The sequence below is a fragment of the Cervus canadensis genome, chromosome 13, assembly GCF_019320065.1.
Source record: "Cervus canadensis isolate Bull #8, Minnesota chromosome 13, ASM1932006v1, whole genome shotgun sequence".
Classification (NCBI taxonomy): Eukaryota; Metazoa; Chordata; class Mammalia; order Artiodactyla; family Cervidae; genus Cervus; species Cervus canadensis.
The window spans coordinates 8,883,437-8,906,635 of NC_057398.1; the positions used below are offsets into that span (position 1 = coordinate 8,883,437).

A 23,199-nucleotide genomic window follows, 5' to 3' on the forward strand; every position below is an offset into this window, starting at 1 on the left:
TTCATTAGGTCCCATTTGTTTAGTTTTGCTTTTATTTCCAATATTCTGGGAGGTGGGTCATAGAGGATCTTGCTGTGATTTATGTCGGAGAGTGTTTTGCCTATGTTCTCCTCTAGGAGTTTTATAGTTTCTGGTCTTACATTTAGATCTTTAATCCATTTTGAGTTTATTTTTGTGTATGGTGTTAGAAAGTGTCCTAGTTTCATTCTTTTACAAGTGGTTGACCAGTTTTCCCAGCACCATTTGTTAAAGAGGTTGTCTTTTTTCCATTGTATATCGTTGCCTCCTTTGTCAAAGATAAGGTGTCCACAGGTTCGTGGATTTATCTCTGGGCTTTCTATTCTGTTCCATTGATCTATATTTCTGTCTTTGTGCCAGTACCATACTGTCTTAATGACTGTGGCTTTGTAGTAGAGTCTGAAGTCAGGCAGGTTGATTCCTCCAGTTCCATTCTTCTTTCTCAAGATTACTTTGGTTATTCAAGGTTTTTTGTATTTCCATACAAATTGTGAAATTATTTGTTCTAGTTCTGTGAAAAATACCGTTGGTAGCTTGATAGGGATTGCATTGAATCTATAGACTGCTTTGGGTAGAATAGCCATTTTGACAATATTGATTCTTCCAATCCATGAACACGGTATGTTTCTCCATCTGTTTGTGTCCTCTTTGATTTCTTTCATCAGTGTTTTATAGTTTTCTATGTATAGGTCTTTTGTTTCTTTAGGTAGATATACTCCTAAGTATTTTATGCTTTTTGTTGCAATGGTGAATGGTATTGTTTCCTTAATTTCTCTTTCTGTTTTTTCATTGTTAGCATATAGGAATGCAAGGGATTTCTGTGTGTTAATTTTATATCCTGCAACTTTACTATATTCATTGATTAGCTCTAGTAATTTTCTGGAAGAGTCTTTAGGGTTTTCTATGTAGAGGATCATGTCATCTGCAAACAGTGAGAGTTTCACTTCTTCTTTTCCTATCTGGATTCCTTTTACTTCTTTTTCTGCTCTGATTGCTGTGGCCAAAACTTCCAACACTATGTTGAAAAGTAGTGGTGAGAGTGGGCACCCTTGTCTTGTGGAACTAGAAATTTTTTTAAAACCTGCAGAACAAATAGTTACTTGGATAGGGCCACATAGTGAGTAAATATTGAGGTAGGAAAATGACAAGCTGTCCTCTGATATCTAATCCAATATTCATTTCACTATCTCTTGGGGTTCAACCCTATGAGTGCATTAATGGCAGTCTCCAACACTTTTAGCACCAGGGACTAGTTTCGTGAAAGACAATTTCTCCACAAAAAGAGAGAAGGGGTGGTATGGTTTTGGGATGATTCAAATGCATTATGTTTATTGTACACTTTATTTCTATAATTATTACATCAGTTCCACCTCAGATCATCAGGCATTAGGTCCCAGAGGTTGGGGACCCTTAAACAATTAAACGGCCTGTTAAAAATATAGGTTCTCAGGCTCCATCCCAATATGTTGATCAGACTCTCCAAGGTAGAGAAATTCATATACATACAAAGCTTCTCTGATAATACAGATGTGCAGACTAATTTGGGAATTATCACTATAAAGCAGGAATCAATAAACTGTTTCTCTAAAAGGTCAGATAGTAAGACTTTTAGGCTATGCGGGCCAAGAGTCAGAATTGAGTAAATTATATAGGTATTTACATAACAACTCTGTTTTACAACAAAATTCTACAAATCTTTATTGACAAAACTGAAACTGTAAAAATAACAGAATACAACTTTTTGTGATTTTGGTCTACTAAAGAGAGGAACAAAATTCTTTCTTGCCAGGGGTAAGATTTCAGTGAATTGGGGTTCAAAGTTAGTGTTTCCTGTCATCAGATCAACTGCAAACCGCCATTTGTAAAAAAAAAAAAAAAACCTCTTGAGCTAGAGAGAACTTACGAAACAAACAGCTGGATTTGGCTTAAAGGCTGTAATGTAGCTTGCCAATTTCTGCAGAAAGGTATAAGGAAGAAGAAAGAACCACAGTCCCTGCCCTGAACTAACTGACAAGCTAGTTAAAGAGATGGGAACAGCAAAGGTAAAAACAACAGTGAAAAAATATGAACTGAATTCTGGCTGTGGAACAGTGAGTCTTAACTGTTTCAAGTGTGAACGGTTTTTTTTAACATCACAAAACATGACAAGACCTGGGCCTGGCAATATAGGCCCTCTGAGCACAGAGAAATGAGACATGAAATCTCTGTAGGACTTCTCTGGTGGTCCAGTGGGTACGACTCAATGCTTCCAGCACAGGGGCATGGGTTTGACCCCTGGTCAGGGAACTTTAAGACCTGACATGCCGCACAGTGTGCAGTGCGTGACCAAGGAAATCTGAGCATTTCGCCAACACTTGTCTTCCCTACCTTAGTAACCTAATAAAAATTTTTGACTTTATATCTTATAAGATTTACCCCCTGACATTAATAGATTGTTTCTCAAAGTAAGTGGTATAGCATCCTAAAATTAAGTGAAAAAATGTGGCAGATATCTGTGCTAGTAGTTCTCTTAGCACTGAATGAAAAGATTGGTAAAAAAAAGCAACTGCAAAGTCTATAATGCTTTTAAGGGATTTCTTATTTAAAAAAAAAAAAAAACAGCAGCTACACATATTTGAAAAATATTAACATGTACTTATAAGACTCATTATTTATTCAACCACAGATGGCATTTAATATATTTTGGGATTCTCGAACCCCTGAGAGAACTCTGAAGCACTGCAGGAACTCTCAGTCCAAAGGTTTGTAACCACAGTTGCAGAGTAGATGTCAAAGAGGTTCAGAAAGAAAGAAACAGCAGAAACTAGAGCAGTAGGAAAGGAAGTCATGGGCTTAGATAAGGAGATACACTTTCAAAGAAACTGAAGAACAGATCATAGGGACAGGAAAAACATCAATGAGAAAATGCAGAGGGGCCCAGGGAGAGAAGCCTTACTGAGTAAGGGCTTGGAACAGGATCAAACCATGGCAGCTCTGCCTTGCTACCTGCCTGTGTCACCAGAGGCAGCATTTACGTGCTTTCCACGTTTTATCGTGTCACGGAGCTCTGATAAGCCTTGTCTCATTCCATCTTAGAACAGTTTCCTAGTTACTTTAGCCGTGTAAGTAAATGACTCCGGTTTCATCAGGTACAACTCTAAGAGGGTCAAAAGCTAGAGTTTTAAATCTTAAAAAAAAAAAAAATTAAAAGCCTTCCCTTGACCCAATTTCTCTCCTACAACTATCACCCTCTATTCCTTCAGAGCCATGTTTCTGGAAAATCATACATACATGTTTCCATTTTATTTCCTCCATTCATCATTCATCTCCAACTCACTCCAAGCTAGGTCCACTCCTACCTCAATGAAGGTGCTCTTGCCAAATAATTGAAAGGATGAATCAGCTCTTACCTTACAAAACGGACACTCAGCAGCTCTCCTGGAGAACCGCTGCCCTGGAACACTGCTGACCTCTGACACACACTCGTAGCCCAGGCATGCATTCTACTTCTCTAGCTGCTCCTTCACGGGCTCTGCTACCCTCCTCTCCCCAACCTCCAAGTGTCAGCATTCCTCAGAGTCTGGCCCGGGTCTCCCATCACTCAGTACTTACAATCTCCCTAGGTGAACCCATTCATCTTCATGGCTTTAAGTACCATTGTTAATTTCCCAGTTGATCTTTCTAGTTCACGTTTCTCTTCTGAGTTCTAAACTGCGTATCCATGTATCTACTTCAGAGCTGTTCTTAGATGCTTCTCTCTCAGCCTGTGCTCAATTTTTCACCTTTCTTCTCAACACTGCTTCTTCTCTGGGCTTCCCTATGAATGCAGCGTCTCACACCAGAAACCTCACAGTCAATCCCATCACCTGTCCATGAATTCCGTCCTCTATGTCCAATCTCTCAGCAAGTCCCAATAATTTCCTCCAATAAAATCCCCAAATTAGTTCACTTCTTTCCATCTCCAATACCATCACCCCTGGACCAAGCAACTATCACCTCACCTGGGGAAGCTGAGAATCTTCCAGAGGGTACTACCTGCGTACTCTCACCTCTCTCTAATCCATTTTCACAAAACAGGCAGAGTTTTGTGGAAATGCATTAGAGAGTCTGATTTCCATCATTCCCTTGCTTAAAATCCTTGCATTATTTCCTCTTATGATAAATTTCAAAATTCTCAGTAAGTACCACAAGGCCTCAGTGGACTTGGCCTCGTCATCTCAGCCCCACCGCCGCTCCTCCCCTCCTCATTCACTTCCTGCTGCATCCCACCCGCTCTCCCCTTCATTCCTCAAACACAACAAGCTCCTCACATCCTCTGTACATGCAGCCCCTGCCCAGCACCACCTGGGCCACTCACACTTGAAGTCACAGTCTCAATGTCACTTTCTCAAGGAGGCCATTTCTCCCTGACACCATCATCTCCAGAACAAGCCCTCTATTACCTACTCTCACAGCCCCTATACTTGTTCTTTGTGGCCCTTTTCACACTTGGGGTTTCATGGTTATCATGCAACTCCTTCTGTCTCCCACGTGAAAAAGTCAACTGTAGAAGAACACGAGCTGTTCTGTTTTCTCACTGTTTTATTTCCACCACCAGCATGATGTCTGACAGAAAAGACACTCAAATATTTGGCATTAAAATAGGTGACAGAATGAATCAGAAAAGTTAAACATAAATCGCTTTGAAGCATTTCATAATTTACAAATGTGAAATTTAGTTAATATTTTAGCTAGACTATGGCTTAAACTACTAACAATAAATTATTTTTATTTATTGCTTAAAGCATAAGAACTATATTGAGCCAAGTTTGCGTATCCTCAAATGTGTTTCTAAAATTATTCCATAAGTTAGCTTTTATTCATTTATTCACACCTTTCCCCCAAAGGTAAACATAATTGTTTTCCTAGGCATTAATGTAATAATAATAATAATGATAATAATAATAATATTTATAGAGTACCAAATGCCAAGCTATTCACTTCACATTTAAACTTCACAAGAGATAAATATTATCAATACAACCTCCATTAATAAAGATGGTGAAACTGAAGCTCAGAGAAGTTAAGTTCAAGGTTATACAACTAGCAATGAGTCGTGGCAGAACTCAAGCTCATACTAACTCAAAAGTCAATGTTTTTCCCTAATACATCATGGTATCTCCAATAACATACATATTTAGAAATAATTATTAACTGTAATAGAATACTACAACTGTATACAAGGATCTGAGGTTTGAAACAGTTTTAAAAGGTTATTTCAGCTTTAAAATGATTGCCTAACTCAGTCTCTCACTCACAAAAACTCAGATCATCAGATCCTTATTGCAAAATTCAGGCTTAAATTGATGAATGTAGGGAAAAACCACCAATCCATTTAGGTATGACCTAAATCAAATCCTTTATGATTATACAGTGGAGGTGATGAGTAGATTCAAGGGATTAGATCTTGTAGACAGAATACCTGAAGAACTATGGACAGAGGTCTGTATCATTGTATAGGAGGCAGTGATCAAAACCATTCCAAAGGAAAAAAAACATTCAAGAAGGCAAAGCGGTTGTCTGAGGCAGCCTTACAAATAGCTGAGGAAAGAAAAGACGAAAAAGGCAAGGGAGAAAGGGAAAGATGTACCCAACTGAATGTAGAATTCCAGAGAATAGCAAGGAGAGACAAGAAGGCCTTCTTCGGTGAACAATGCAAAGAAATAGAGGAAAACAACAGAATGGGAAAGACTAGAGATCTCTTCAAGAAAATTAGAGCTATCAAGGGAGTATGGGAGCATTTCATGCAAGGATGGGCACAATAAAGGACAGAAACGGTAAGGACCCAACAGAAGCAGGAGAGATTAAGAAGAGGTGGCAAGAACACACAGGAGAACTATACAAAAAAGGTCTTAATGACCTGGATAACCATGATGGTGTGGCCACTTACCTATAGCCAGACATATAAAGTCAAGTGGGCCTTGGGAAGCATTACTATGGACAATGCTAGTGGAGGTGATATAATTCCAGCTGAGCTATTTAAAATCCTAAAAGATGATGCTATGAAAGTCCTGCACTCAATATGCCAGCAAATTTGGAAAACTCAGCAGATGCCACAGGACTTGAAAAGGTCAGTTTTCACCCCAATCCCAAAGAAGTGAAGTGAAGTGAAAGTCGCTCAGTCGTGTCCAACTCTTTGCAACGCCATGGACTATAGCCCATGGAATTCTCCAGGCCAGAATACTGGAGTGGGTATCCTTTCCCTTCTCCAGGGAATCTTCCCAACCCAGGGATCAAACCCAGGTCTCCTGCATTGCAGGCGGATTCTTTACCAGCTGAGCCACAAGGGAAGCCCAAGAATACTGGAGTGGGTAGCCTATCCCTTCTCCAGTGGATCTTCCCAACCCAGGAATTGAACCGGGGTCTCCTACATTGCAGGTGGCTTCTTTACCAACTGAGCTATGAGGGAAGATCGCAAAGAAAGCCAAAGCCAAAGAATGTTCAAACTACTGTACAATTGCACTCATTTCACATTCTAGCAAGGAAAAGCTCAAAATCCTACAAACTAGACTTCAGCAGTACATGAACTGAGAACTTCTGGATGTATGAGCTGTGTTTCAAAAACGCAGAAGAACCAGAGATCAAATTGCCAACATCCACTGGATCACAGGGAAAGAAAGGGAATTCCAGAAAAACATCTACTTCTGTTTCATTGACTACACTAATGCCTTTGACTGTGTGGATCACAACAAACTATGGAAAATTCTGAAAGAGACAAGAATACCCGATTGCCTTAGCTGTCTCCTGAGAAATCTGTATGCAGGTCAAGAAGCAACAGTTAAAAACCAAACATGGAACAATGGACTGGTTAAAAATTGGGAAAGGAGTACATCAAGGCTATATGTTTTCACTCTGCTTATTTAACTTATACACAGAGTACCTCATGCAAAATGCTAAGTTGGATAAAACACAAGATGGAATCAAAATTGGAGGGAGAAATATCAATAACCTCAGAAATACAGATGACACCACACTAACGGCAGAAAGTGAAGAGGAACTAAAGAGATTCTTCATGAGGGTGAAAAGAGGAGAGTGAAAAACTGGCTTAAAACTTAATATCCAGAAAACTAAGATCATGGCATCTGGTCCCATCACTTCATGGCAAATAAAAGGAAGCAAAGTGGAAGCAGTGACAGATTTTATTCTCCTGAATTCCAAAATCACTGTGGATGGTGACTGCAATCATGAAATTAAAAGATGCTTGCTCCTTGAAAGGAAAGTTATGACAAATCTAGACAGTGTATTAAAAAGCAGAGATATTAGTTTACCCACAAAGGTCTGTATAGCTATGGTTTTTCCAGTTGTCATGTATGGATGTGAGAGATGGACCATAAAGAAGGCTGAGTGTCAAAGAATTGATGCTTTTGAAGGACGGTGTTGGAGAAGACTCTTGAGAGTCCCTTGGCCAGCAAGGCGATCAAACCAGTCAATCCTAAAGGAATTCAACCCTGAATATTTATTGGAAGGACTGACGCTTAGGCTGAAGTGCTAATATTCAGGCCACCTGCTGTGAAGAGCCAGCCGACTCACTGGAAAAGACCCTGATGCTGGGCAACATTGAGGGCAGGCAGAGAAGGAGGTGACAGAGGATGAGATGGTTGGATGACATCACTTTCTCAATGGACATGAGTTGGAGCAAACTCCAGGAGACAGTGAAGGACAGGAAAGCCTGGTGTGCTGCAGTCCATGGGGTCAAAGAGTCAGACTTAGTGATTGAACAACAACAACAATCCCACACGTAAAAAAGAGCCTACAACTCATTCCAAACGACACCCTTTTTCCTGATCCATATAATCCATTTTATACATCCATTTTTAACGTCAATGTAGCTTCTAGTTAATTTTCTTCTCTGCAATAACTTTAATTAACTTTAAAAAGTAGAACCAGCACATTGGGGAAAATGTGCATACTGAACACTGTTTTTCAGAAAATTTTTTGCAAAAGCATTTTGGACCCATCAGTCAGTCAGTCAGTTCAGTTCAGTTCAGTCGCTCAGTCGTGTCCGACTCTTTGCGACCCCATGAATCACAGCACACCAGGCCTCCCTGTCCATCACCAACTCCTGGAGTTTACTCCCATAGTTCAGAGCAAACTCAAAACCATCCATCAAACTAGAAACTATGCCAAAAATCCTTTGGGTAGAAATTAATCTAAATTACACACTTCAGCACAGTATTATATAAATCAATAACTTTGCTAACTGGCAGTAGACAATAAGCATTTGATTGATCAATTACACAAGATATTTCTACAACAGAGGCTCTACTTTCTTGACAGAGCAAACAGGAAAGAAATATTGTTAATTCTAATCACATTATTTCTAAGACAACTCCTAGTGAAATATGTAACTTGTAAGCATTTCCTCAACACAGAGGTAAAAATGGGTGATTTAACCCAATTATAAATTTTAGTTCTTGAAAAACACGGTATTCAGTAAACACTTTTAAATCCAAAACAATTTTAGGATTTCTGATTAGTGAACTAGCATGATTATTGAAGTTATTGTATGTAACAAAATGGATCATGAATTTTTAAAGTATTGAAATACAGCAAAATATACTTAAAATGTGAAATTTAGTTCAAAACTACAGTAATAAAGAAAAGTGTGATACTGGAACAAGGACAGAACTGAGAGCCCAGAAATAAACCCATATGTCCAAATGGATACTCAACAATGGTGCCAAGATCATTCAATATGGAAAGAACAGTCTTTTCAACAAACAATGCTAGAACAACTAGATATCCTCCATATGCAAAAGAATGAAGTATGAACCCCTACCTTATACTACCTAGAAAAATTAACTCAAAATGGATCAAAAACTTAAGTATAAAATCTAAACTCTTAAAACATAGGACTTCCTTGGCAGTCCAGAGGTTAAGACTCTATGCTTCCAATGAAGAGGGCATGGGTTTGATCCCTGGTTAGGGAACTAAGATCCTGCATGCCACACAGAGGGACCAAAAAAAAAAAAAAGAAAAACGAAGGAAAAAACAAAACAAAACACCCATAGGTGTAAACCTTCATGACCTTGGATTAGGCAGTGGTTTCTTAGATGACACCAAAAACACAAGTAACCAATGGAAAAACAGATACAGTGTAGTATATAAAACACAGAAAAACCTTATAACTCAATACTAAGAAGACAAATAATTCAATTTAAAAATGGGCAAAGCATTTGAACAGACATTTCTCCAAAGATATAAAACTGGCTAATTAAGCATATGCAAAGAAGCTCAACACCATTAGTCATTAGGAACATGGAAATCTATACCACAATGAGCTATTACTTCACATCCATTAGGATGGACAAACGAAAACAACAAAAACAAAACCCCAGATAATAGAAAGTATTAGTGAGGATATGGAGAAACTGGAACTCTTCTACCCTGCTGGTAAGAATGCACAACGCGACAACTGCTATGGAAAATAGTTAGTAGTTCCTCAAAAAGTTAAACACAGAATTATTTTATGACCTGGCAATTGGACTCCTAGGTCCAAGAGAACTGAAAACATATATTCACCCCAAAACTCATACATGAAAGTTTTTGGAAGCATTATTTACAATAGCCAACATGTGGAAACAACCCAAATGTGCATCAACTGATAAATATATAAATGAAATGTGATCTGTCTACACAATGGAGTATTATTCAGACATACAAAGGAATAAAGTTCTAACACATTATAATATGGATGAACCTAGAAAACACTATGTTATGTGAAAGAAGCCAGACACATAAGAGTACATATTGTACAATTCCATTTGTATGAAAGTCCAGAATAGGCAAATCCATACAGACAGAATAGAGAATAGTGGTTGCCAGGACTTGAAGGGAGGCGAAATGGAGAGTGAAGACTAAATGGTTTGGGGTTTCTTTTGGGTGTGATGAAATGTCTTAGGATTAGTCAGTGCTCATGGCTGTACAATCTTGTGACTTTAGTAAGACCCATTAAATTGTACATGCAAATATAGCAAAATTTATGGTATGTGAGTTCTATCTCAATTTTTATATATTTACATATACATATATATTCTTATCATATAGTGACTGAACAACAACAAAAGCTCTATTGATCATAAATCTTTGATGATTCAGAAACATCCTGATGTGTTTAAATTTACAGATGTTTTATCCCTTAAAAGTGTCAAACAATGCATACTCCTAATAGCATATGTAAAACATATTTATATACTTGACTCATAATGGTTTCTTAAAGTTTAATGAGTAATAAAAAATTGGGGGGGAAAGGTGTTACTAGCAAAACTTGATCAAATCTAACAGACTTAAGAAAAAGTATAATCTTATAACTAAAATTTATGCATGCTTTTTATAACACTATTTTTAAATTATCTACAGTATAATTTAAAGAAACAAATCAACTAGACTTGCTCTGTTTTTCATATTCAAATATGAAAAGCAAAAAAAAATTACCAATTTTTAATCATCTAGGTTTTCCACGACTATATTAAAAAGAAGAAATGAGACATTCTACCTATTACTGAAGCACAAATAACAGGAAACATTTCATTAGACAAGTAATATGGTACATGAAACTTGAAAAACCTGTGACTACAGTTCTTACTAATGGCATTTCATTTTGCAGTTTTCATCACATGCCTCTGCTGCATGAAATCAGAGCCTGAGGTCACTAACTAACTTTCACTAAGTTAATGGTACAACTCATTAGGATGCAGGCATTGTTAAAGGCCATAAATGCAAAACTATCACATTCCCAGCAGAAATAGTCTAGTAATTGTTACTGGAGTATTTTTTAATGGATATCATTTAAGCCTCTGGGGTCCAGGCAGTAATGTAAGTGAGCAAAGCAGGTCCCGAGGAGGACAAGGAAGGGCTGGGGTCTTGGGTAAACAGGAGAGCACAGGACCATCTAAAGGAGACAGCCATCACTCAACTCCAGCAAACTGCTGACAGATGTGAGGCCCCAACGGAGTCAGATTTCTCATTTCTCAAGAGCTGGAAACCTTGGTTTCATCTTTCATGTTTTGGGAAAACCCCCTAATTTTGAAATGTTGCCAACTAATTAAAAAAATTGAAAAACTGCAAAGATCAAATAAAGTCCCACTGGCTGCTGAATATGGCCACTAGTTTGCAAACTCTGAAAAGAAACTCTTGAAACTAGTTTATAAAAGATAAACTATAAATATGGGCTTCCCTGGGTTCAGATTGTAAAAAAATCTGCCTGCAATGCAGGAGACCTGGGTTTGATCCCTGGATTGGGAAGATCCCCTGGAGAAGGGAATGGCTACCTACTCCAGTATTCCTGCCTGGAGAATTCCATGGACAGAAGAGCTTGGTGGGCTACAATCCATGGGGTTGCAAAGAGTCGGACATGACTGAGTGACTGACATTTTCAAACTATAAATATACATATATATTTAATACAGATAATATACTTTTTATATAACTAATATATATTATATATACTTAATATATTTAATATTATAATATACTATAAATATGTTTATCAAAATTTGGTAGCACTAATCACCTTTACAGTTTTCAAAGTTCAATAGAACAGATCCTAGAGTATAGTATTAATGTTTCATTTCATTCATCTTCCTTACTCAAATATCAAGGATAAATCACTTCTTCCATTCATTTTAGTGACATTTTCTTTCTGTAGTCAAGTGGAAACAGTATTTATCTTCTATATACTCCAGTGATAAGTATTTCAAGAAACAAAACAGTTTGAGAACCAAAATCCAGAACAGTTTGGGAGGGGAAAAAAAAAATGGGGAGGCTACGTCTTGCTTTTGGACAGAAAGAAAGGAACTCAAATATGTAGCAAAACTAGTCTCCACTTTATAATAATCAACTAGTAGTACATTTAAATGGACATAGAGTTGCCTGCATTATAATTACATAGTTGAATAAAAATCTTACATTGGCATGAACACTGTAGAGTTATAGGTGTGAATCTTCTAGAAAATATACATAGCAACAAGGAGAAAGAGAAAAAGAGAACCTCACAAAACTCTTTTCCTGGAAGTACAGGAGAAAAACAAAAATATAAAAATTCCACAATACATGAGATCCAGCTGAGGTCAAACCAAGCTGACATGAGACAGAATCTATACTGGAAGTGGACAGCAGAGACAGACAGAATGTGTGGCATGTGATGAAGAGGGCTCCAAAATGGCAGATCTCAGAAAGCAACGTGAAAATGCACATCCTTAAGAAGAGGGATTTATGCTGGCATGCTGCGGTGGCAAAAAGCCTCCTGGACTTAGTCTGGTTTGGAGAGACAGAGGATTTGTGGCACCACAGAGAACACAATCAGGCTTCATATGTTAAAAAAAGAAAAAAAAGAAAAAACTACCTCTGAAATCTGGAAACCTACTCTGGTCCCACCCATAACCTCCTACAAATAACTGAATAGGGAAAATCCAGTTCACTAAATCACAGGAAACCAAAGGGAAACTGGCACAGCAATGACTTGGAGATACTGTAAGAAAAACAGTAGAAATGAGCAGCATAACATACCAACTGTCAAAGAATACTGCTAGAAAAACATTACAACAGAGAAAATAAAAACTGTAACTACATACTCTTGCACGAAATTAAGAAAGTAATCAATGAAGTCACTCCAGTATAATAAGAACTCAAGGAAGAACTGACTAGACAACAGGAACAAAAGAAGCATAAACTATCAGAACTCAAGGCAGAAACAGAAGAATAAACAAAAGTATCACAGACATGAAGAAACTGGAAGGAGAACACAGAAAAGAGACACTGCAGAAGACACAGTCAGAGACATTAAAGATAGAAACAAATGAAAAAGTGTTTAAAAGGATCAGAGGAAAATAATAAACAGAAAAGATATAAAAAGGGAGATCCAACAGACATAATTAGGGTCACTAAGAAAGAAAACAAAAATAATCAAACAAAACAAACATTTAAAGATGTGATTAAAGAAAACTTTCCTGAATAAAAATAGATCTGAGTCTACATATTAAAAGAGCATACATGTGCCAACGTATCCTACACCAGCATATCCTAGTAAAATTACTAAATATTCAGTTCAGTTCAGTTCAGTTCAGTCACTCAGTCGTGTCCGACTCTTTGTGACCCCATGAATCGCAGCATGCCAGGCCTCCCTGTCCATCACAAACTCCCGGAGTTTACTCAAACTCATGCCCATCGAGTCGGTAATACTAAATATTAGAGACAGAATTCATTGGGCCAATAGGCAAAAAGATCAAATCATTAATAATGGGAAAAAATTCAAGTTGGCTTCACACATCTACACAGCAACGTTTAATGCCAGAAGACACTGAACAAACCTGTAAGATGCTCAAGGAAACAAGGAGTGAGCCAAGGACTTTATTATCTGCTAAGCCATCCTAAGTGTAAGGCAACAAAAAGAAGTTCTGAAAATGTTGTTAGAATAATATTCCTCTCTGTTTTCATGATTTGTTACTAAGAAACTACCAGATGACAAACTTTAACCAACTAGGAAAAACTTCTGCAAAAGTGTCTGGGTGAGCATTACACATATTTAACTGAAAAATTAGGACTAAAAGAGGAAGAGATAAAGGTGATAAAACAGAACACAAACATTATAGTCTATAATAATGTATAAATTCAAATAACAAAAATTAGGTGACGGGAGAAAGTGAGCAGGAAGTATAATAAGCTGACTCATTACCTTGATGTAACAGCTGGGAGTCAACAGATAGCCTTAAAGCTTACAAATCAAGTAGCATAAGTAAAAGCATACATAACAGTGCAAATGTAAATACAATAGTGAATAAATACTATTCACTATTGACTAAAATTGGGTGATAGAGAAGAGAAAGAGGAAGAGAGAAGAGAATATTTTAAAAGACTTACCTTTTTTCATAGAAGAAAACTAAGTTACTGTGAACTGTAATAGAAAAATATCATATAAAGCAACTAATAAGACAAAAACACAAACCTTCCTAAATATCAAAAGAACAAGAAAGCAAAAAAAAAAAACAAGAAAGCAAGGGAAGACTGCACAGTGAAAGACTTAACATTTATATATTTTACAACAGAAAATATAAAATACAATGACATACCCCAGAAAAAAAGTCTGACATATCAATAAATATAAATGGATTCAACTCATGTTGAAAGAGATTTTCAAACTGACTCATAGAGCAAAACCTATCTTCATGCTGATTGAAAGATACATGTAAATCAAAGTAATTTAAATGGTTAGAAAACAAAAGGATGGGCAAAGATATACAAAGCAAATGTAAACAAAAAGAAAGTAGGAATTTTTTTATTCCAGCTCTTTTTGATTCCAGAATCTGAGGTCTTATCTTCTACAAGAACTGCAAATAATGTTTCATGTGCTTCTGTAACAATATATATATATAGGGTATGTATACATGATTAAATATACCATATATATATCTTAAAACTATATAATAATTACTCAATTATATACAAATATACAATCTTTGAAGTAATACTAGATATCAAATTGCTGAGTTAATGGTATATAAAAATTTTTCCACATAAAAATCAAAATACTTTACTGAGCACTCCTCACCTGTATTTACGTCAAGATCGGCTGTTGATCTAACGTCATTGTAATACCTCCTCATCCTGATGACAATCTACTATCTAGCACTTAAAAACTAAAATTTCAGTTGAGTTGTTTTCTGAATCTTAAGGAAGTGGAATTTTATGCAATTTATTTATTAAAAATAATTCTGTTGAAGCGACAATTTTTTTAACCTCTTGCAGAAATCCACAGCCATCAGATTGCTTTCAGAAGCTAAAAATCTGTAGTTTCAAAAAGAGATTTCAGGCCTCAGAAACAAAAGTATGGGTAGTAAAAAAATTAAGAAACATTCTAAAAATATAATATAAAGGTCAATAATGGCTCTATAAATACAAAAATACACTCGTGGCAGCATCAACTCAGTTAATGCATATGAGGAAGTAATTGTGAAATCTGTGTTTCAATTTCAATATCAATAACAAAAGGAGAGGATAATAATAGTACCAACTTGATAAGACTGCTCTGAGCATCAAATGACTGAAACTCAACAAACACTTCTTGGCTTACATTGCAATAAATGTTAGCTAATATTATCATCATAGAGATGCAAATTTCAAACTGATGCATTATTCAAATCTTTTAAATCTATTATAATTGCTGATGATAGAATTAGCCCCACAGACAAATATTTCCCTATGATAAAAAAAGAATGTAAAGTTGCTCCTATCCTAAATTCCCTATTTCCTCTTGGCTACCACCTACCTCTGGGGCAAGATCAGCAGCCCTTCCTCTTTCATCCCGTGGTAAAACTCCATTAAGCCTTATACCAGGATGTGTTCATTGTTAGTGGCACTCACTGTCTTTCTGACCAAAGCTGCTGTGAACGACTTAAAGTCATAATTTATGTCTTACGCACCTGTTCCCACACAAACTAGAAGCTCAATTAAGGTGTGTTAAATTAATGAATGTGGTATTGTAGTCAGTGTGTGTGTGTCCGTACATGTGTATGAAAAACATGATCCAGTTCAGGGTTTATATTCTGTGGATTGCAATGATCTTGATAACAGACTGAGCTGCCTTAGCTGCCTACCTTCCTGAAAGTTCTGATATCAAAATTAGGAAGGTAGGAGGCGGACTTCCCTGGCGGTCCAGTGATTAAGATGCCACGCTTTCAAGGGCGGGGGTTGGGAGGTAATGGAAGGTCAGCTAGGACTAAGAATGAAAGAAGGGATTCATTGAAAAAGAAAAACAGAAACTTAGAACACTTATAGAGCACCCTGTGAGCATCAGGCAATGAACTGGGTTCTAGGGGTATAAAGAACACTACCTCTCTGTCTATAGGTAGCTCACAGCCACCGGGCACAGAGCAGGGAAGGCTCTCCCTCCGACTAGTTAGGTAGCGATGTTAAAGTTAAAGCTAGATCAAGACAGCTGACTCTCAGAATTCTAAATTGCAGTTCTCTTTCCACCAGAAGAATGTCTTTCAAATGCTGACAGGGCTCACAGCAAAAAAAAAAAAAAAATGAAATCTGTAGCACTGTGACTCACTCCAGTATTCTTGCCTGGAGAATCCCATGGACAGAGGAGCCTGGCGGGCTACCATCCACGGGGTCACAAAGAGTCAGACATGACTGAGTGACTAACAACAGCCACCCACCCAGTACAAATACACATACTTCTGATCTTTTCTATTTCACGTCTTTTTTTTAATGTTCATCCTGACACATTAAATAGGTATACAGCTCAAAGGTGGAAAAATCCTACGCTAGATTAAAACTCTTAAATGTCAGGCAGACAAAATTCATAATAAATAATTTTCCTCACACAATGAATATCCCAGCAAAAATTGTAGAACACTATCAAATAATCAAATATCCCCCCAAAGACTAACATGGAGCCATGACAGCTGTCCCCTGGGGAGTGGGAGGAAGCTAAACCTAATCCCCATCAGCCATCCCAAGTAAATACCCAATCCAAGGGAAACGAGGATTGTGAAGCAAAGATAACTTGGTGCTAAGTCTCCTGGCACTTCGCTCTCTTCCAGCCAGACTGTGGCCCAAAAGACTCCCCTCATCCTGCATAAGAAATTTTGGAGCTTCTAATTACAGTGAATATTTTTTAAAGGATTTTGTGTAAGAGGCTTTAATTAGATGTGTTTGGGTGGGGAACAATGTATTTATTAAAAGAAGAGAATAAAAATCATAATAATCTATTTTAAATAAACATATTATTTCAAAGGAATATCTCATTGAGATTTGCCAATCTTCACGTAAACTGAAGACGAGGGAGTATGCTGATTTATCCTGGCTCTGAATAAAGCAGGTAGATGTGAATCATTAAGGAGTAGGTCTTTTGGTTTGCTTTTGAAATAAGAGAACAAGGCAGTATACAACTTTCCCGCAACATGAGAGGCTTGGACAGCACTTGCCATTGAAAGAAATGTGATCACAACAATCATCACTACCTAGTAGCAAACTAGAGATGAAGAAACCCCAGTGTCCTCAGAGTTCTTTCAAGAAAAGTGTTCCCCTGAACAGAAAATGTAAAATCAGAAATGGGCAGAGAGACCAGAAAATCCTTTTCCCTCTTCTGGGTTCACAGATAGTACTCCGGCTCTGAGAAAACAAATCAAGTACAAGAACATCTAGTTAAGTTCTTAGACTTAACTAGTCTCACCATTCTCTATCCAAGAAGGTGTTTGAGTTTAAAGGGCTCATTTTTTGTGTGGTATTTGCCTCAAATTAAAGGACAATGTTATAAAACTTTAATAAATCTTCCTGTCTTCCCCAAAAGAAATCTGTTTAGAATTATATTGAGAAAAACATTCTTTTATAAAGATAAAATGCACTTTTTCTAAGAAATAGGAAAAAGTCACACCTACTATTTATCAGCTCTATTCAACAGAACTTCCTGTGATGATGGCAATGTTCTATTATCTCCACTGTCTACTACAGTAGCCACTAGCTACCTAGTACTGAGCACTTGGAATGTGGTTGGTGTGAATGAGAAACTGAGTTTTAAATTTATTTCATTTTAATTAATTTAAATAGTCAAATATGGCTGGCAGCTACTATATGGGGCAGTGTAGATTATATAATCCACATAAGTCTTCAGCAACAAAGCTGAGTAATTCACTTACCTTAGACTGAATGTCACAACATGAAAATTTGATATTCTATCAGTTCAGTTCAGTTCAGTCGCTCATACCAATATTTAATTTTCAGTTTCCTAGTTAATAGTTAGCTAATTAACATTTAAGGTTTCCTTAGAAGTGGTTTTTCACCAAAGTCTGGCAATTTTTATTCTGAAACATAAACATACTAGATATGCTGAGCAGCACTGCTTTGGCAATGCTCAATTTTCCATGTGTGAAACTTAAAAACAGGGAAAGGGGAAGGGGGGAAAAAAACTCAGGCCCACCCTCTCCTTGATACAAAGGTAAGAAATGAAACATAATCCAAACAAAGCCCAACACAACCTCCTTGTGGGTATATCTGCTCATCAACCCCTGCTATGTTTGCTTCTTTAGACCCAGTTGTGGCTTTCAACAAAAGTCATTTCTACATTTGTTTGACCTTGTCTGTGTTCTGTTATGACCAGACTCTTGAGAAGTAGTCTGCCTATAGGAAGACTATTTAAAATGCACATCAAGATATTCTATATTTAAATGAGACAAACCAATCAAATAGTCAAAAAGCAGTACCTTTAAGGAAAACAGATGCTTCAGAGAGATTAAAATATGCAGAGCATGCCAAGACCACCTTCCAAGCAGGTGGCCAAAGAAACTGCGTGGTTTTATAGGCAGCAAGGAAGAGACACTCCAAGAAAATATGCTTAAAAATATACTGCAGCCTTGCTGTAGCCATAGCATAATTAACTTTAACTTCAGTCAGCACCACTGCACTCCTTACAATCTCAAGGTCAATGCCAAATTATTTTTTTCCAGCTTCTGATCATGTAACACTTACACACAAATATTACACACACACACACACACACAGGCACAAATGTTTCAATAATTTCATTATTTTTAAGTAGAATGAACTTCTAGAACTTATATCTAGAAATACTATGAGTTCATTTAAAACAAGCAAACTTAAGTATACTGTGCAAAGAACAAACCACTAGTACCGCATAGCATATTGGGGGAAGCTCAGACTCTACAGAGCAAAGCGATTCTATGACAGCAGTGCAGCACAGGTAAAAATTCAGCACCATAGACAAAAACTTCATTTTCACTTTGTTTTCTTTTCTCTCCTGCTACTGCTGCTACCACCAGGTCCCCCCAGAGAGGACCGGAAGTTCACCTACCATATCTAAAGACCACTGGAATCTCAACAAGACACATAGCAAAGAAGCAATGCATATACTATCCCCAGGGCTTCGGGTCTTGCAGAATAATAAAAGGCATTGCCAGAAGGAGAAAAGGCTTCATCTGGGGCAACTAAGAGCACTCTAACCTGGCAAGAGACAGTCAGACTCCATAAAGGCTGTGTGCTGTCAGTGCCCTTGTGTGTGTACATAAAATCTGCAGATGTCGCCTGGGCAGGAAAGAGGGAGACAGAAAATTTTAAGTGGGGCTCTGCGATGCTGTTCAACCCTAAAAGTACCCTGCTCACTCTTCCAAGATATGAGCTACAGACTCCACTGACCGCAGCATCTGTGGCACTATCTCTAAGGAGCTTATCAGTTATAAAATTCTATGATAAAGCCTCAATGTCCAAGACAAGGGCCAGAAACCTCAATGCTTTTTTCATTATCCTACTTTTTAGAGGGGAAATGTCAAATAAATATAATAGTACACAATTTTCACAACCGGGGCACAAGTTCTCAAAGTATGTAAGGCTTATGAGCAGAAAATAAACACTGCTTCTCATTCAGTTCTTTAAAAGTTTGCTTTAGAATAGCATTACTCTTGCAGAAATAAAAATCTATTAAAAGACACTCTGAAGATACATTAGCTTAACAGGGATAAAACTTAATTTCTTACATTTAATATTCTAATATAGAATTATCAGATAAGATATAGATTCTAGTAAACAAAGGAAACATACATAACAGAAAAAAAGCCACCCTTTGCTTGGCTTCAAATGTGAACACAAGTACAACACACCATTAAATGAACAACTTTTATTAAACTATCTTAGCACAAATATGGCTCAGTACTTTTTCTTAATGCCCAATGATTATGAGCTAAACATCATACCTCTTCATTTTATAACTTCTGAAGTCCTATAAAACTCACTCCTACTCTTCTAGGACAGCTTACACTGGTGGGTTTTAGTACATGTCAATCATTAAAAGCCATTATTTAAGGAATTTATCAATATATAATTATGAAATTATACTTCTGAAAATATCCTTTCTCAATTAGGATTCTTTAAAAAAAAAAACTCAATAGAATTGTTCTCTGTGTTTACAATAGTCAAAGCATCTTCAACTTGAAGTGTAATATACATTTAAAACATGGCTCCTGATTTAAGGCAAACATTACACATTTTTAAATATGCATCTTAAAAACTGCTCATGCTCTTACCTGTATATCCAGCATACCATCCCCAAGAAGCCACCATTCCTAAAAGCCATTTGTACATCATTCCTTCAAGGTACCAGAACCGCTTGCTGTCCAGCAGTCGAAGGGGCAGAAGCACGATTATATAGCAGACGTAGGATGGAATCGCAACCAGGTTGTTGGCGACCATGAAGGCAAACCTCATCAGGGCTTTCACCAAGATCCAGCCCAGCCACGGAGCTTCTTCCAGAGTCACAGCCATTCTCACATCGAAGTCTCTCCCGTCTTGCTGAGGTGAAAAGAAAATTCATTTAAAAAGGAAAACGGAGTGAACACATCTAGACAGTCACTAATAAAGAAATCACCTCCGGCACAAAAACAAATGGGAAAAAAAAAAAGAAAAGAAAGAAAAGAAAAAAAAAAAAAAAAATCGAGGATCTAAAGCTTTTCCCCCACGCTGTAGTACCTCAGCGATCCGTCCGGGAAATTCCAGAGGGGGACGGACAGCCAGCGGAGGAGGAGCCCCACAAGGTCAAGGGAGCTGTTCACGGAGGCACAGGCTATGTCATAATATATTTAGCAAATGATAACACTATTCCCACCAACTCCTCAGCGGCCGGCCCGCAACCGCGTGTCACTGCAGTGTTCCGTTGGACTTTGAGGAAGAAGCAGCACAGCGACCTGCCTCACACGCCTTCGGCAGCTCCCTAACTGACAGGAGTGAAGAGAAGGCTGAGGCGGGCACCTCTCGATGCAGATCGGGACCCTCACCACCACCCTTCCGCACTGATTCATCCTTTAAAACGGTCTCTCGCATTAGCGGGAAAAAAAAAAAGAGTTACGCTAAAATGGTTCATTTGCCGCAAATCTGGTCTGGCGTTCCTTTTTTCTTAGGTGTGTGGAGGAGGGTAGGGGGAAAGGAGGGGAACCAGAAAAGCGGGCAAAAGGGTGAGCGGGTGAGAGGAAGAAAGTGGGCGATAATAAGGCGAAAAGGAGGAAGAACGGGAGTAGGGGGAGGGGAGCAGCGGCGGCGGCGGCTGCAGGAGGCGCAGAGCCCGGGATGACGAGCCCCGTCCGCGGCCGGAGCGCAGGGGAGCCGGGGATGATGAAAGAAGCGGGGAAGAGGCGACCGCGGCGCTTCAGTCAGGGGGGCGGCTGGGGCCGGCCGCGGGGTCCGAGGTGTGGGAGGGGTCGGGGCCGGAGGTCTCGGCCCGCGCGCCGGGCTCACCTCAGCTGGCGCGGGCGGCGGGCGGTAGAGCGCGGGGACCGGCGGGGCCGGGGGTCGGCGGCGGCGGCGGCGGGTGTCCTCGGCCGGGGGGTCGCGGTCATGGACGCGGCGGCGGCGGCCGAGGTGCGGCGCGAGCGGGCGCGAGGGCGCCCTACTCCCCTCGCGGCTGCCTGCGGACAGAGGGGACGGCGGGGACTCAGAGGCCGGACCTGTCACCGGGGCGGGTCCCAGGGAGGCGGGCGGATGCCCCGCGCCCCCGCCTCCTCCTTGGGGCCTACCGCGCCCTCGTCCCTCATGCCGCCGCCGCCGCCTCCTCCCCGGGCCACGCGACGACGACACCCGTTCCCCGCCTCCCCCCCACCCACCCCACAGCGCCTCCCCGGGGCCCAGCTTGCGGCAGCCGCGGGGCCTGCGCCCGCCGAGCCCGGACTCACCTCGGGCCGGCCCGGCCCCGGCCGGGGCTGCGGGAGCCAGAGGAGCCGGAAGACTGCATAGCCGGCGGAAGGAGGAGCGGCGCGGCCCGCACCCGGCCCCCGGCGGCGCCGAGACTCGGTCCCCGGGGCCCGGCCGCGTTTCGCCGGGCTGGCGGGGAGGGGCGGCGGGGAGGAAGCGGCGGGAGTCGGCGCTGCTGCAGAGCCGCCCCCAGAGCGCCCTCTAATGAAGGCGCGGCGGCCGTAGTCCGCCCGCCCGCTCGCGCCGCCGCCGCCGCCGCCGGGGATCCCGCTGCCCGTGGGTCGAGGCCCTTGGGGCCCGCCCGGTCCCTGGGCCGGGACCTGGCTCAGCCCGGGACCGAGGAAGAGGGCCGCTCGGAAAGATCTAGCAACGAGCTCCAGCCCTTCCACCACACGAGAAGGATATGGTCCAGATTTAGAACCGCTTTTCTGCCGAAACAGCGGTTTTTCATTGTGAGGGCTCTCTCTCTTCTTGACAAACCCGATCACTGCCCAGATTGGGAAACTGTCCTCCTCGAAGACTGAATGCCCTCTTTTCTTTCCTAATGAAACCCAGCTGCTCTCACGGCTTTTCTTCTGACTCTCTCCAGAGGATTAAGGTCTAGAGTTTAAAATCAATTCATGTTAAGTGCCAGAACTCTTGTTCCTGGAAAGCACATGGAACATTAATGACAGTTCCAATGTCCCATCCATCCTCCTACCCCCTACCACCCCCCCCCCAAAAGAATCCAGTGGGAATGAGTGGTCTACACAGAGACACTAATATTTGGTTAGTCGAAGAGGGAAAAGCAGGTAGGCGGTGACTGTCATTGAACGAGTGCTCAAAAATTAGTGTCCATAGGTACCCCTGGACAGGGCTGGGTCATTCCCAAGATACTGTAGTTGCAAAGGCTGGACCACCAGAAGAAAAACAGAGAGAGAGCCCAACGACCTTCCCACCTACACATTGTCATATGGCCTACTGTTGCTGCTGCTGCTAAATCGCTTCAATCTTGTCCGACTCTGTGCGACCCAAGATGGCAGCCCACCAGGCTCCTCGGTCCCTGGGATTCTCCAGGCAAGAATACTGGAGCGGGTTGCCACTTCCTTCTCCAATGCATGCATGCATGCTAAGTCACTTCAGTCATGTCCGACTCTGTGCGACCCTATGGACAGCAGCCCACCAGGCTCCTCTGTCTACGGGAGTCTCTAGGCAAGAATACAGGAGTGGGTTGCAATTTCCTTCTCCACATACGGCCTACTAATTTTCGGTATTTTTTTAAAAAAGTATAAAATCTTGTTATATCCCTTAATTACATTTGTAAATTGAGGAGGGGGCACTTTTTTTTTTTTCCCTGCTCCTGGTGAACTGCCATATTTAAATCAGAATGCCACTTACTCTTCCTACAAAATGTTTATCGCTGTGTTTGCTTTGAACTCTCAATGGCCTCTTTCTTTCTCTCAGTCCTTCTGCTCCTCTTTGGCTCACAGG

At 40.0% G+C, this 23,199-nt stretch overlaps 1 protein-coding gene across 6 annotated transcripts in view; it reads right to left on the reverse strand.

Moving 5' to 3' along the window:
- Nucleotides 1-23,199, reverse strand: part of LPGAT1 (lysophosphatidylglycerol acyltransferase 1) — a 136,449-nt gene that overhangs the window by 61,301 nt on the left and 51,949 nt on the right. For 3 of the 6 annotated variants that reach the window (XM_043484700.1, XM_043484696.1, XM_043484701.1), the window contains exons 1-2: nt 21,277-21,332; nt 20,073-20,337 (exon numbers count right to left, since the gene is read on the reverse strand). In XM_043484700.1, coding sequence (XP_043340635.1) covers nt 20,073-20,310 — 238 coding nt within the window. In that variant the 5' untranslated portion in view covers nt 20,311-20,337; nt 21,277-21,332. Of the gene's footprint in view, nt 1-20,072; nt 20,338-21,276; nt 21,333-21,710; nt 21,922-23,199 lie in introns of those variants that run through there. The other 3 variants (XM_043484697.1, XM_043484698.1, XM_043484699.1) reach the window with 3 other exon arrangements.